This window comes from Mesoplodon mirus (genome assembly GCF_964341445.2).
Source record: "Mesoplodon mirus genome assembly, chromosome: 13".
Lineage (NCBI taxonomy): Eukaryota > Metazoa > Chordata > Mammalia > Artiodactyla > Ziphiidae > Mesoplodon > Mesoplodon mirus.
Genome location: NC_138989.1, coordinates 21,925,999 through 21,942,197, shown reverse-complemented (window position 1 = coordinate 21,942,197; position 16,199 = coordinate 21,925,999). Strand labels below are relative to the sequence as shown.

Below are 16,199 nucleotides of genomic sequence, written 5' to 3'. Positions count from 1 at the left end.
CTGCCCCTATTCTTCTACATCCCTCTGCCTCTTGGGTTGCAGGTGGTTAACCCAGTACCTTGGGTTCGTGGCCACTGAACTGGCAAGGAATACAAGGTGCATGTGGATTTGGACAGTGAAGATGAAAAACTGTATTTCTGGTACTAGCTGTGGGTGCATTTCCCCTTTTCTTAAAACTACATGCAATTAGTCAATCAGCAGTTATATCAGATATTCTCTATATGTGCATTTAATCATCCCACAAAATATAACCCTTATAAAATACATACAATAAAGGGAAAAACATGCTAGTTGTGAGGAACACGTTTAATTCTGAAAAATAATGTTTAATGGTAGTATCATCAATGTGGTTTTTTGGGTAGTTTAAACTTTCTCTATTTCTTGTCTCAAACTGAAAGTCCTTAAAGGTGGTTTGAAAAAATATGAGCCAATTTCCTTCTCTAGCTCCATGTCCCACGAAACTGACTCATCAGGTGCAGTTCTTCTGCAAATATTTGGGTCACAGAGCAAGAGGTAATGACTCCTGTGTGCTAAGTCTGCAGCTGGAAATCATGCTTTGGCAAGAACATGAGTAATTTATATCTTGTAAAAAGAGAAAAGTATTGTCTTATTCCACCCAGAGAGTTCGTTAGCATAACTGTTTGTGTGCATTTTGGTATTCAAATACAGATGTTCCAAAATGTTTCCACTGCGGGAAGCAGCTGCTGCTATGCTAGCACAAAACTCTCAAAGAGATTAATATACGAAGGCAGCGTGACCCTCAGTGGCAAGTGCAGCATCTGCTTGAGGTGGGGCCTGTGTTTCCCTGTAGATAGTGGGTCTTCAGATTCTCCTTAACAGCCTGAAACCATGTGTCAGATCTAAGCTTATTCCACAGGAACAGGAACAAAGACAAGTGATTAATTTGTAATTCACTTAGCTGATAAATATGATCACATGTTATTTGCCCAGCAGCTGTAAAACACTGGACTTCATTTCCTGTGGCAACTGATAGGAATATAGATGTTTGGTTGTAATGACTGATGTTTTTGGTGCCGTTACTAGCTTCTGCTTGGTAACAGAGCTCAGCCCAGCCGGCCTGCAGTCATAAAACATCCATCCACACCTTAGTGATGCATTTACAGAGAACTTTACAGTTTACTCAGGACACTCACTTGCACTGCTTCATATGATCCCATCCTAACCTTGGAAAGTACATATGCTGTCATTATCAGAACGGTTTACATATAAAGAAAATACAGGTGAAGAAGTGAAATGACTTATCAGGGTTACACAGCCAGGGCCTCTGACTCTAAATTCTATTCCATTCTTATACTACATCAAGCTGCCTTTCTAATTTCAGAGGCTATGATGTGTGCTTCATAAACTATATTGACCTTTCTAGAGTTGCTGGTTCCCAGGACACCTGCGTGAAGAGTCCCAGCCTGATAGCGCTGCTTTGTAACTGGATGGTGCCAGGGAAGAGCTAATGCAATAGTCCTTCCCTCTTTCCTCACAGCCCTAGAGGGGAAATGCCCCAATACTCCCTTTCCTTATGTTTGGGGGAGCTTCAGCAAATGAGCTCCTGTGTCTCCCTGGCATTTACAGAAATGAAGAACCAGAAGCAGAAGATCCCTGGGCTGTCATTCGGAGTTGCCACATACCACAAGTTTCTAAGAACAGTGATGCCTGGGGTGCTGTGCCTGCCCCAGGCCTTATTAATCTATTCCCTGCAGTGTTCAAGGGCTCATTGCCTCCAACCAGATCTACTATTTGGAATTATCTAGTGAATTATTTATGGTTTACACATTTGACAGAGGCTCGTGGCTAAGTTTGCAAATACTCAGTTCCTGGGACCTAGAAACGTCTGTCTGGAAAACCAAGGCTCAGAGAAGTTAAGTTTCTGAAGGTCCCAGGGCTAGTAAACAGCAGTGCAGTTTTGAACCAAGGGTGTCTGATTCTAAGTCACACTAGCTCCATAGTGAAAGAGCCATGTGTTCTACTTTGAGGGCAACAAAGATTTGCAGGTGGGAGGGTTTGTGGACTGTGTCCTGCTCTCTAGCCTGGCTTGGGCACAGAAGGACCTCAGAGAGTAAGCAGGGGAGGGCCAATTACAGAAGAAAAGGAAAGAGACTGAGTCCCCCATCCTGCAGCAAGGGAGGAAAGGGGATTGTCAGGTGTGGGGAGGGGAGTTGTGAGCAGTAGAAAGGCCTATGTGCACTGTGCCAACAAGAAGTCTTAACCTCTGATCCTGAAGAGGTTCCCAAAGTAGGAACCTGAGGCCAGTACACGTCCAAGTGGCATGCTCTTGGGTGACATCATTGCTGCGTCTGCCAGAATCACATTGCTACAGGATTGTGATTTTCATGGAATTGTTTCTGCTCTCCACCACTCAGGAAAAAAAAAAAAAAAAAAACAACCCAAAAGTACATTTCTAAGTGTTTATTTCCTCTCTGTTTTCCTCAAGCTTTTTGTTGGAACATCTGTGAAATGATAAAAGCAACTTAAAACTATATGGAACCTTTTGCAGATACACAGTTTGCAAGCATTGTAAAGATGGTCAGTCTCAGTCATTTTGATCAAAACTGCTATTTCGCAGGCAAAGAAATAGGGTAGCAAATCACTCACAACTATGAAATATTAATAAAAGTGTTCTGAAGTGCACATAGAACACATCTGATAAAGAAATACCCTTACTCCAGGTGGGACGGCCTTCCCTCGTTGTTATTCCCTAGCCTGGAGGCCCTGGTGAAGATCACTTGCCTACTTGTGACAGAGTTTACCCTTTGTTCTGCCAGGATCACATATTCATGGTACGAAGAGGGAGCATCATGAAGAAAGGGGGCTACGTGGCTCTAGCTGTAGGTACGGTGTGAAGGAAGGGAAGGATAGGCAAGTTGTTGAATGAAAAGAAGTGCAGGAGAGCTCGGTGTAACTTCCCTTTTATGTCTCTGCAAAGGAGTTAGAAACTAAAGACGAGAATCTAAGACTATCTGCACTTGGTAAGATTCTAGAACCCGTGTAACATCTCCTTTGTTATTTTTGTTTCCCTTTGGTTCACTATGCCAATATAGAGTCATTTTCATTAAAACCTTTAAGACAAAAAGGGCTCACGTTCTTTTCTTTAGACAAGAACTACTTGAGTGGCAAGCAGTGTGCGGGGACTAGGAAGATAGCATCTTTCTGCACAGAGGCTGGGGTCAGAAGAGAGAGCCTCTAGGCAAGAAAAGCAAAGCTCGAAGAGCAATGTGAGCCTAAAAAGGGGTGGTGAGGCCCCGTGGAGGCTACCCAATTCAGAGATGTAGTTGTAACTCCCGTTACTTCCCTCTGGGGCTCATCTAATCTAAGCCCTCCACAGTAACCAGCACTGATGAAGTTACATTGAGGTAACAAAGATAAGAGAACAGGGCCCTCCAGTGGGTCCTGGGTCACAAAATTATCAATCATCAATCTAAAGATCTCCCTTGCCGTTAATGTATCCATTTGCTTTGGGAGAAGACAAGAATTGAGAAATGCCTGGGGTGCAAAGAGCCTAGCATGGATTTCTCCTATGAATTTCCTATGCTATATTACATGTAATAATTAATTTTTATTTTCTTCAATATTTTCTTATGCTGCAGAGGTTAATAGCTATTAACAGAGATATAATATCACAATATTAGAAATGTCAAGTCTTTAAGATGAAAGTTATATGGCACACAACCTGTTTCTATGAGATTCGGTATTGAATGTTACTGATTAAATTGCCATTGTCTTTTATTAGGAACTTGCTGTTTGGATGTGCTCTTTTTCAGTTCTGCATAGGTCTGCGGACCACTGATAGAAACACCATTAGAAATAGGATTGGATGGTTATGGGCAAACTCTCTAACATTTTATCTGCCGAAACAAACCAAAGCCATTTTCTGATGTGCTTTCTTTTCTCTGCCTTATCCTTTCTCTCCAGGCAGCTTCATCAGCCCTGAGCAGTCTAGGCCACGTGTACACAGCCATTGGAGACTACCCCAATGCACTGGCCAGTCACAAACAGTGTGTTCTTCTCGCCAAGCAATCCAAAGATGAGCTTTCTGAAGCCCGAGAGCTCGGCAACATGGGAGCTGTGTACATTGCCATGGGTGATTTTGAGAATGCTGTTCAGTGCCATGAGCAGCACCTGAAGATAGCCAAGGACCTGGGCAACAAGCGAGAAGAGGCCCGTGCCTACAGCAATCTGGGCAGTGCCTACCACTACAGGAGGAACTTTGACAAGGCCATGTCTTACCACAACTATGTGCTGGAGCTGGCTCAGGAGTTGGTGGAGAAGGCCATTGAGATGCGGGCCTATGCTGGCCTGGGCCATGCTGCCAGGTGCATGCAGGATTTGGAGAGAGCTAAACAGTACCATGAGCAGCAGCTGGGCATCGCTGAGGATCTCAAGGACCGGGCTGCAGAGGGGCGAGCGTCTTCCAATCTGGGTAAGGACAGGATTGTTTGCGGGACCCAGGGTCAGGGCCAAGGGCTGGAAATAGCTGGAGTAACCCACTATCTTTTACAGGAATCTGTGTGTTTATATTCAAAAGAATCTCCTCATTGTGTGTGTTTTATATTTCCTTCAGATATACTTCCTTGGAGCCTGCCTGCTCTAAATCACAGGATCTTTTCTGTCATCACAGTGCTCTGAGGATTAGAACTCTGAAATACTGGAAAAACAAAACACCCCAACCTTTTAATCTGTCTAGAGAGAAGAACGACCAGATTTATCTAATTAGAGAGAAGGGGGATGAAATGAAGAGACAAAGCTATGTTTGGTTTAAATGAAAGGGAAGCTTGCTAGGAAGTCATCAATGGAAGGGAATTTGAGAGGATTTTTGTTTAGAGGAAGTTCTTTACTTGGTGACTTTAACCCCAAAGGAAATGTACTTTTTCCCCTCAATGTATGTGTATTCACAAATGATGTTGATAGTTATAGTGTAAATGTAAAATTATTTTTTGAAAAATTTAAATAAGATAGATTTGCAGTCTATGTTTTGATAGTACTTGGTTACAGTTAAGATATTTATAGATTTGGGGGAATTTATGTGGAATGGTAAGAGGTGGTAAGTATTAGTAACTGGCTACTTTTTAGAAGATATTGTTATCTTTTCTTGGTACCCAAACAGATGTTGGTACATAATGAATGAAAGGAACAGATGTATTCAGAAGTATAAGCGGAACTCATCCTTGTGCCTGGAGCCCATGGTTTGTTATGTCCACAGGGACTCAGCCAGGGGAGAGGACAAGGAGACGGTGACCTTATTCTTATTAGTGTATGCTTAGCAGATATTAGTGGCAATGCACTGTAAAAGTCAGTCCCCTTTTCTTTGTGACCTACAAAACCCTATTTCTCTTTATATAATTTTAGCACTACTTTTCCCTCCCCTCTACCTCTGCTTATTGTAACCATATGTTTCGTGAATATGGTTGTTAGAAAAAGTCTGGCAAATCCCTGGAGATGATGCTGAAGATGGTATTGAGATCAGAATGAGAATCTAGAGAGCCTGATAAAAACCATAGAAATAAGTTCTTGCTATGATATATTCATTCAACAGATTTCAAGTATTTATTGAATCATTACTATGTGCTGAATCCTGGAATAATTGCCTTACGTGATAGAGAAGTTTGAAAAAAATCCTTGCCCTCAAAGAGCTTATAATTTAGTTGGGAAAATAAGATTAATACATAGGACAACAGTGTTAATGATGTTGTGTTGCCATGAAATTCCCAGAAGGGAGGCCCTGAGGGCTGGGAATAGTCTGGAAAGCTTCTTGGGGGAGATGACGCCCAGGTGGACCTTGAAGAATAGCTGAGATTTGGTCAGAAATGGGATGGCATTGATGGCAAGGGGTATGTGAAAGAAGAATTTGATGCAATAGGTTGGCATATCTGAGGGATAGTGGCATGATTAGCCTTCAGGAATGTGCCAGAGGATGGTAGAAGATTATTATGAAAACTAGGCAAGGAATTGTTAGTGAACAGGAACTCCTGAAGGTTTTGAAATGTAGAAGTGAGAACATTGACTAGATATTTAAGGAAGACAAGTCAAGCAGTGGCACATAGGATAGGTTGGAGGGCTTGAAACCTGGAGTGTAGAAGACTGTGCATATTGGACAATTCATATTTTCTCTATCATTTTGTGTCAGAAATCTATCATTTTGATTAGTTGTATTTATTTTCCAAAGACTTCGTTCATTTCATCTAAATTGTTGAATTTATTGGCATAAAGTTGTTTATAATACTTACTTTCCTTTTAATGCTTATAAGATATATAGTGATATGTCCTATTTCATTTCTGTTATTGGTAGTTTGTGTTTTGTACCTGTACTAACCCCCTCCCCCTTTTCTGCATCATTCTAGCTAGAAATTTATCAATTTTCTTGATCTTTTTAAAGAACCAACTTTTGCTTTTGTTAAGTTTTTTCTATTGCTTGTCTATTTTTTAATTTCATTTTTCTGGTCTCATTTTTATCATTTTCTTCCTGCTGCTTTCTTTGGGTCCTCTTTCTAGCCTCTCAAGGTTGAAACTTAGGTCACTGATTTTAGACTTTTTTTTTTTTTTTTTTTTGCGGTATGTGGGCCTCTCACTGTTGTGGCCTCTCCCGCTGCGGAGCACAGGCTCCGGACGCACAGGCTCAGCAGCCATGGCTCACGGGCCCAGCCGCTCCGCGGCATGTGGGATCCTCCCGGACTGGGGCACGAACCCGTGTCCCCTGCATCGTCAGGCGGACTCTCAACCACTGTGCCACCAGGGAAGCCCTGATTTTAGACTTTTAAAATTTCTAATACAAGCATTAAAAAATATATAATTTCCTCTAAACACTGCTTTAGCTGCATCTAATAATTTTTGATGTATTATGTTTTTACCTTCATTGGGTTTAAAATATTTTCTAAAATTGTCTGTGATTTCCCTTTAACCCCCGTGTTGTTTAGAAGTGCTGTTTAATTTAAAACATTTGGGATTTTCCTAGAAACTTTATTGTTATCAAATTCTAGTTTACTTCTATTGCAGTCAGAGAACATACTTTGTAGGATTGCAGTAGGTGTCTCTACAGATGTTGTTTAGGTCTAGGTAGTTGATGGTGTTGTTCAGATCATCTTTGTCTTTTTTGATTTCTTTGTCTATATGTTTTGTCAGTTGCTAAGAAGGAAGTTGTTAAAATCTACAACTGTTAGTGTGGACTTGTCTGTTTTTCCATTTAATTCTGTGAAACATGGCTTCATGTACTTTGAAGCTTTCTCTTTGGGCAAATATTCATTTATGATCGTTTTTGTCTTTCTGACAGATTGGCCCTTTTATCATTATGAAATGTCCCTTTTTATCATTGGTCATGTCTTTTTTTCTTGAACTACTTGATCTGATACAAATATATCCACTCCTACCTTCTTATGCTTACTTTTTGTGTTTTCCATTTTTTTTTTCTGTCTTTACTTTCTATTTCTCGGTGTCTTTAGTTTGTCAACTGCAGATAACATCTAGCTAGGTCTTGCTTCTTTTTGATTTTCACAATAATGGCCTTTTAATTAGAGAATTTCATCATTTAACAGTTAATATAATTATTGGTTTTGTTAGATTTAGGTCTGTTATTTTACTGTTGGTTTTCTGCTTGTCCCGTTTATATTTTGTTCTCTGTTCTTCCTTTCCTGCTGTCTATGGGTTAATTTAATCATATAGATTTTATTTTAACTTGTCTATTTGCTTTTTAGCTCTATCTTTGCATTATTTTTTAATGGTTGCTCTAAGGATGGCATTATATATCCTTAACTTTTCATGGTTTACTTTGAGCTACCATTGTACCACTTCCTGTAAAATATAAGTGCATTATGACCTTGTAGGTCCACTTACTCCCCACTCCCTATACTTTATGCTGTAGTTGTCACATTTATAACTACACCTATATTCTTTTTAAACTCCACAGTACAATGTTAGTTGTTCTATTTTATATTATCATTTTAAATAATTAAGAGGAAAAATAATGTTTTCTGTTTATCCACTTATTTATCATTTCTTGCACTTGCATTCACTCTTGAAGATATGAGTTTCCATCTGGTATTATTTCCCTTCAGCCTAAAGAACTTCATGTAGCATTTCTTGTAATGCAGGTCTGCTAGTGATGAATTCTCATTTTGTTTACTTTAAAATGTGTTTATTTCACCTCATTCTTGAAGGATATTTTTTGCTAGTTACAGAATTCTAGGTTGGTAGATTTTTTTTTTTAATCTTTCAGTGGCTTAAAGTAGTCTTTCCAGTGTCTTTTGGCCCCCATTATTTCTGATAAGAAGTCAGTGGAATTAATAATCTGTATGGTATATGCTAATTTTTTCTTGACAGTTCACAAGATTTCTTCTAAATTTTGTTTTCAGCAGTTTATGATATGCCTAAATGTGGCTTTCTTTGTATTTTTTCCTTCCTATGGTTCTTTGAGCTTTTGAATCAGCACATATATATCTTTGTCTGAATTTAGGGAATTTTTACTTATTATTTTAAAAATACTTATTTTTGTTCACTCCCTCTCTCCTCTGTTTATGTCTCTGCATTACTTTGGGTCTTTTGATTTTGTCCTATATATTGCTGAGGCTCTGTTCATGTTTTTAATTTTTTTCTCTGTATTCTTCAGATTTGAAAATTTCTGTTAATCTTTCTTCAAGTTCACTAACTCTTCTGTTATCTCCAATCTTCTGTTAAACCTATCTGGTGATGCAGAGTTTGGGATTCCCCAAGACTACTCTCACTTCTGACATCAACAGCAAGCAAGGGTCACCCTCAGGTTCAGTAACTAGGAGGACTCACAGAATTCACTGGAAGTTATTGTTATACTCATGGTTATGGTCTATTACAGTGAGAGCATACAGATTAAAATCAGCCAAGGGAAGAGGCACATGGGTTAGAGTTCAGGAGAATTGTAAGCACAAAACTTCCAGTTGTGTCATGGATGGTGCTAACTCTTCCAAGCAGCAATACGTGACAGTATGCACAGAGACTCCCTTGAGCTTTCTTTTCCAAAGTTTTTATTGGATCTTGGTCACAGAGTTATGGTTGACCACCTGCATGAGTGACCTTAGTTTCCTGCCTCTCTGGAGGTTGAGCTGAGAGCCCCCACTGTAAATCATACTGTTAGCATCGACTCTCTGGCATGGTCAACACCCTCAGGTAAACAAAGACTCTTAGGCTGGGCATTCTGAGGGCTTCAAGATTATCTCCCAGAGCCAGGGGCAAAGGCTGGACCTCTCTGGGCAAGGTTAATTCTTTACTGCATTGGTGCATTTTAAAATTTAGATATATATTATATTTTTAGCTCTAGAATTTCCATTTGGCTCTTTTAATTAACATTTCAGTTTTCCTGCTAAGATTTATGTGTTTATTCATTACATGTATATTTTCTTTCACATAACTGGCCCTAGTTATTACAAAAGCTTATAAAACCTTGTCTGCTAATTCCATGTGGGTCATCTCAGAGTTAGACCCTATTGATTGCCTGTTGTTGATGTTGTTATTTTTTTAACAGCTTGATTGAGATATAATTCACATAGTATACTACTTATACATTTAAGGTGTGTAATTCATTGGTTTGTAGTATAGTCACAGAGTTGTGCATTGATTGCCTTTTGTTTTGAGTTGTTAATCACATTTTAATGTACTCTTTGAAAAGGGATTATATCCAACATTGTCAGTGATACTTTATAGAGACTCTGGACTCTGATATATTTCTCTTAATAGTATTGATTTTTGTTGTAGTTGTTTTACCAGTTAACTTGACTTAATTCAAGCTCCAAATTCTGTCTTCCCTGTGTTGGGCAGCAGCTGAAATCTCTGTTCAGGTCTTTCAGCTTGCTTAGATTTGGCCTTGCGCATGCATATTTCATGAGTTAAACAGAGATTTGTGTAGAATTACAAATCCAAGGCTCTCCACTGTGGCTCTCTCTGGGATTTTTCCTTTGGTTCTTCAAGCCAGAAAGATGGTGTGTTTCTACCTGAGTTTTAGCCTCACCACACGGCACTAATGGGGTTTGCCCTCAGGTCCCTGCCCCTGCAAAATGTCCTCTGGCATTTCAAAATGGGAAACTTACCCAATGCCTTTCCCTTCTGCAAAGAGTCAACTCCATCCTCCCTACAGTTTCTCACTGCTTTTGGTTGCACTCCAGTGTTTTTAGATAAATTCCTCCCCCTGCTTCTTCCATGCTGGCCTCCTGCCCCCTCCATGCCAGCCCTCCTGCCCTGCCCCCTGTCAGACTTTATAGTTGTTATCTATAGGAGGGTGGCTCTGAAAGGAGGTACTTCTCCATTACTGGAAGTGGAACTCCTCCTATCCATGTTTAACCCATTGCAATTTGATTTGCACCTTTTGTCCCCTGAAAAAGATCAACAGTGATCTCCAGATGGCTCAGTTGAGAGATCTCTTGACAGTTCTAAATTTCCCTAATCAGTATGCAACATTTGGCAGCCTTTACTAAGTTTTCCTTGAAATTCTCTCCTCCTCTAGTTTCTGTGAAGCACCACTGTCCTGATTTTCTTCTTGGCTGCTCTTTCTGTACCATCTTCAGTGGCTTTTCTTATCCTTCTTTTTAAAAAATGAACAATTTTAAAAGTTCCAAAACAGTACTTACTTTGGTAAAAATTCTTATGGTATGAAAGTGTATAAAGTAGAAAAAGGAGGTCCACCTCAGTCCACCCCCTTGCATACCTTCCCATGTCCCACTCTTCAGAGTTAAGTACTGTTAACAATTTGGTTAGACTCTTTCCAGACCTTTTTACTCTGCACAGAAACACATGGTAGTATAATCATATATGTAAATATACACATGTGTGTACAGATTGTTCCTTTTATAAAAACTTGGATCATAATATATGTGCTTTTCTGCCACCTGCTTTTTTTATTCCACCTTCCCTCTTAGGCTTCCCTCTGTGTCATTATTCAGTTTCCCTACATTATTTTTAATGGCTCTTTTCCATTGTATTGCCACTTGTTAAATGTGGGAGTTCTTGTATTTTGTTCCTTGATTCTTTCCCATTCTTTCTTTGTATCTCTCTATCATTTTTACCACTATACCTTCAACTACTGCTTCAATGTCCATTGTTTCTAAATCTATATTCACCAGCTCTGACCTCCTGCCTGAGATCATTTTCACATTTTCATATGCCTAGTAGATGCTTCGTCTGATTTTCATGCTGATCAGTCCAAGTTTGTGAGTTGAAATGTGAAATATCTTTTTCCTAAATTAACTGCTTCTCCTAGCTTTCCTTATTCTGTTGATGACAGGCCCATTCTTGTAGTTATCTCTATTAATTCACTATTGCTGCTGTAACAAATTGCCATGAACTTAGTGGCTTCAAATAACACAAATGTTTTCTCTTACAGTTCTGGAGATCAGGAGTCTGAAATCAGTTTCACCAGGCTAAGGTCAATGTCAACAAGCCTGGTTTCTTGGCTCTAGGGGAGAATCAGCTTCTAATGGCTGCCTGTATTCCTTGGCTTGCGGCCTCTTCCTCCAACTCCAGAGTGCATCACTCCAATCTCTGCTTCTGAGTCATCACATTGCCTTCTCTTCTGTCCTAACTCCTCTTGTATCCCTCTTAAAAAAAAAGAAGACTGTTGTGATTACATCAAGCCCACTTGAGTAATCCAGAATAATCTTCCCAAGATCCACAGTTTAATCACACCTCCAAAATCCCTTTTGTCACGTAAAGTAACATTCACAGGTTCCTGGGATTAGAATGCAGAGATTGGGGACCGGGGAGCGGGAGGATCATTCAGCCCATTATACAGTCCTGACTTAGAAATCTAAAGTCATCACTGATTTCTTACCCTATCCCCCTTTTTTTTCAGTTGACACTCAATCTAACAGTTGTCAAGTAAGTATTCTCATTAAGGTTTTTTCCTTCCCTTGCTCCTTCCTTGTTGCCCAGTCTGTTGCAATAACCAACTAGTTGGGTTTTCCTTGCTACCATTCCCTCCCTCCCATGTCTCCTCCATCCCACACACCAATAGTAGACTGACCTTCCTAAACTGTACCTTAAAATGGGGACTATCTTGATTTCCATTCTTTAATTCTACTACTCCTCTATACATACTCTTTACCTAAAACTGTATTTTTCCATCTTCCCTAATTTAGCCACACTGGCTATACTTCTTGCTTTAATGTATTTTCTCAAGCTATTTCTTCTGCTTAGAAGAACTTCTTTGTCCCTATCTTGCTTATCTAAAGTTTACCCATCTTTTTAGGATTATCCCAAGTACTATTCACTTCTTTTTTTTTTTTTTAAACTATTCACTTCTTGAAGCTTCTCTTGATAGCAAGTTCTTTACCTTGTCTGAGTCCTGAGTCCACTTTTAAAATTTCTCTTGTTCTGTTTCTATTCAATCATAAAATATGGTTATTGGTGTACTTGTATAGTTACCTCCACTGGATTAAAACTCAATAGAAGTGTAAACACTATTCTACTCCACAGTCTCTGTATCTCTGAGTATAACCCCTTAGACACAGTGAGTACTCAGTGTTTATATGGTTAGATTGAGTGAGTCAAAGCTTATGCCAAGATGTTGTGCCCCAGTGATTGGAAGAACAGTGGTGCCTTTGGAAAGAAACAGGAAAGCTGAGAGGAGGAACTTCCCCAAAGTAGTTCTTTATCAAACGTGTTAAGTTTGTTTTGTACGTGCCCAGTATGTGTTTCTCGCAATGTAACATGAGCAAATAGAATTGGAAACAAGTATTAAGATGGCATCATCCTAATGACATCTATGAGATAAGGGAGGAAAGCCAGACAGGGAGACTGAGTCATGATCACAGAGGGTGGAGGTGACCCAGGTAGAGTTCAGGGAGAAGAGAGCTTCAGGATGTGGAGGGCTTATCACTTAAATCAGAGAAGCCAGGGAGAATGAGATTTGAGTCACTAAGAAGGTTTTTTGACATTAGAAGCTTTCTGTGCACATCTGAGAGGTAGTGGATAGAACTTATGGAGATGGAGAAAAAGAGAAGGTAGAGATGATGAGAAATCTTTATCCTTTGGTGATCAGCATATACTAATATTTACTATCCACCTTTTAGATGCTTTAAAATAAAACACGTAGAAATGATTTAGACTCTTTAGATTTCTTATGAACAACAAAGGATAGCCTAGATGTTTTCTAAGTATGTCTTGTGAAAATAATGCTAATGCAAATTTTGGCTTGGAAAATGTCCATCTTTTCTTTTATGCTCAAAACAACTGTAGTTGCGTGACAGTGTTTCTGTAGCCTCTGGTTTTTTGGTAGCCTTCTTTATGGTTCTGATTTAGGCAGTTTGGAGTCAAATCTCAGTTAGGCTGCAAAGTAGGTCACTAGAGTAAAGCCTCAGTTAAAGTGCTCTCGCTCTGATCATCCCAGATCTTCTCATTCACTGGGGAGGCAGGCAGAAATGCCTCTCATTTTACTTTGAGATAAACTGCAATTAGGAAAATGAGACGGGAGATAATTAGAAGGATAGCCTCTTCCTTCCTTCCTCCCTCCCTCCCTCCCTTCCTTCCTTCTTTCTTTCCTTTGTTCCTTCCTTCCTTCCTCCCTCCCTCCCTTCCTTCCTCCCTCCCTTCCTTCCCTCCCTCTCTCCCTCCTTCTTTCTTTCCTACTTGCTCTCTTGCACTCTCTCTCACTTTCTTTCTCCCTCTCTTTCCCTTTCTTCCTCCCTCCCTCCTTCCCTTCCTTTTCTTTCTTTCTCTTTCCGGATGATGGTGACCACTTAGCTTGCCACCATGTCCCTAGAATACCTACAAAAGTGAACACATTGGAGGAGCCACTTCCCATGTACAGCAGTGTAAGAGCTGTTCTGTTTCTAGTATTGGGTCAAATATGAGAGATGGAAAGTGCTTCCCACCAAGGCCTAGGGTGAAATATCTAATAATCTATCTATGGAAAATAATTCAAATTTTAAAATATCTGTACCTTTTTAGTCAAAAAGACATTTGCTATCTACAAAGTAGCTTTTTTGGGAAAGAAAGGGAAATGGGACTAGTGTTTTTTTAAATTATTTTATTTTATATTGGAGTATAGTTGATTAACAATGTTGTGTTAGTTTCAGGTGTACAGCAAAGTGATTCAGTTATACATATTCATGTATCTATTCTTTTTCAAGTTCTTTTCCCATTTAGGTTATTACAAAATATTTAGCAGAGTTCCCTGTTCTATACCGTAGGTCCTTGTTGGTTATGTATTTTAAATATAGCAGTGTGGGACTAGTGTTCATTAATTCATTTGTTCACTTAATCATTCATTTGCTCAACAAATATTTATTGAACATTAGTTATGTGATAGGCACTGTGCTACATTTTATGAATAAAACTGACATAGTTCCCATCCCCATGGAGCTTATGGTTTTTCATTTAACAAGCATATATTGAGACCTGCTCTGTGTCACATATTTATATTCATTTTCATATTTAATCATCTCCACAAACCTATGAGGTCAAGAGTATTAATTAATTTTACATATGAGAAAATCACAGCCCAGGTAGGTTAAAAAAAATCTTGACCCATTTAATTTCAAGAGACCTGTAGCATAAAAGATGTATTAAGATCTCATAAAATGATGCTTGGCTTTTTTTTTTTCCATGTTTTCAAACGAACCTGGTAGTCATGTGTTGAAGTAAACGTTCGGTAGCAACTCTGGTGGGTATACATCATTCCTCTTATTTATAGTGCAGCAAAATGATAGTCACCAGAAATGGTGACTCTCAGCTGTTCTAATTCTAGGATTTAAGAAATATCACCTAAGTAACTTTTATAAAAATTATATTTAAAAATTAAATTCTGGCAATCTAAATCAGAAAACTTTGAATTCCCAAGGAAAGGTGGAACAGTATTACATGTTGTATACATAACAAACACACGTTGCACCTTAATTATATAGTATTCCTGATTACATTTTATGAATTAAATATTCAATAAATACTGTGAACACATGTAAAACACAGTATCCTGAAAAAATCTTATAATAAATTTCTTTTGTAAGAGAAAAATATTTTATAATATGGCAGTCACTCTCTTTTACCTGTTTTTCACATTTCAATTTTTATATGTTGGGTTTTCTTTAGGTGGAGAGAGGTCTAGCTTTATGAGTAAAATGTTAATAATAATTGTAGGTAGTATTTAATTTACACTAATTAGGTGTTTTTCTTTGAAAATCCACAGTGTGATTATGGAACCATGTTCAGAATAACCATTCAAGATGTTGAAGAGTCCATGAGACCTCACATAGAAATTCTTGCTTCAGCAATGCAGTTCCATTATATTTGTGTCTTATGGTACTTGTTTGCCTTTCTAATAGCAAACAAGTATGCTATGAGTTAAAGTATTATTATTCCTTTTCACTGACAAGGATCCAGAGATTAACGAATGTCTGTAACTCACCCAGGGTTGTAGAGGCAGAGTTGAGGTTAGACTCCAGGTCTCTGATTCCATGTCCACAGATCCTGCCATGAGGAAACATTCCCACTAGGATGGTAGATTCCAGTGGGAGCCGTGCTGAGATCACTCAGCCTAGGGCTAAAAGCCAAAGATGTTTCTTCTGCACCCACCCCCACCCTCCATATACAGGAAGATGAGAAAGAAGAAACACCACTGGAAGGGCTCTAGGCCACCTTGCAACAGTGGTCCCTGCTTGTGCCCATGTACAAGACAGCCAGTGCTCCCAGAGAAGTACAGGCCCTGTCAGGATGGAACAGCCCTTTCTCTTCTTCTCCTAGAGAATCTATTTTCTGTTGATTACTTGCACTGAGCTAGATACTGTGCATACATTATTTCATTTCATCCCCATTACAAAACTATGTGGTAGGCACAGAAGTAAAGGTACTGGCCCAGAATCATACAGTTTATAAGCAGCAGAGGCAAGATCCAAACCCTGGTCTGCGTGCTGTCTTCTACGACAGCCCACAGGCCCCCTCTGAACCCCACACGTTTATTGAACTGTTAGTTCTTCTGCTTGAGAAGCATAGACGAGACTACACAGATTGTCAAAGTCTAATAATGTCCACAATACAGAAAGCCAAACCACACACCTCTGCTTTTCTTTCAAAGCAGTTCCTGTTCGGGTCATGAAAAGGGGAAAAATGTGTCCCAGAGCTTGAAACAGATTTTTCTAGACATCTAAAAGAAAGTAACAAGAATGTACTTTCCCTGTTTGAAAGGAGAAATGAAAAATGGAGAGCATCAACCAAAGCAGGAGATTTTTCTGATCAAGCAC

The 16,199-nt window shown here is 39.2% G+C and overlaps 1 protein-coding gene across 3 annotated transcripts in view; it reads left to right on the top strand.

The window, feature by feature from the left end:
- The window catches only part of TTC28 (tetratricopeptide repeat domain 28), a 581,552-nt gene that overhangs the window by 410,738 nt on the left and 154,615 nt on the right, over nucleotides 1-16,199 (top strand). For all 3 annotated transcript variants that reach the window (XM_082640381.1, XM_082640380.1, XM_082640382.1), the window contains one exon: nucleotides 3,925-4,432. In XM_082640381.1, the coding sequence (XP_082496507.1) occupies nucleotides 3,925-4,432 (508 nt within the window). The remainder of the gene's footprint in view (nucleotides 1-3,924; nucleotides 4,433-16,199) is intronic.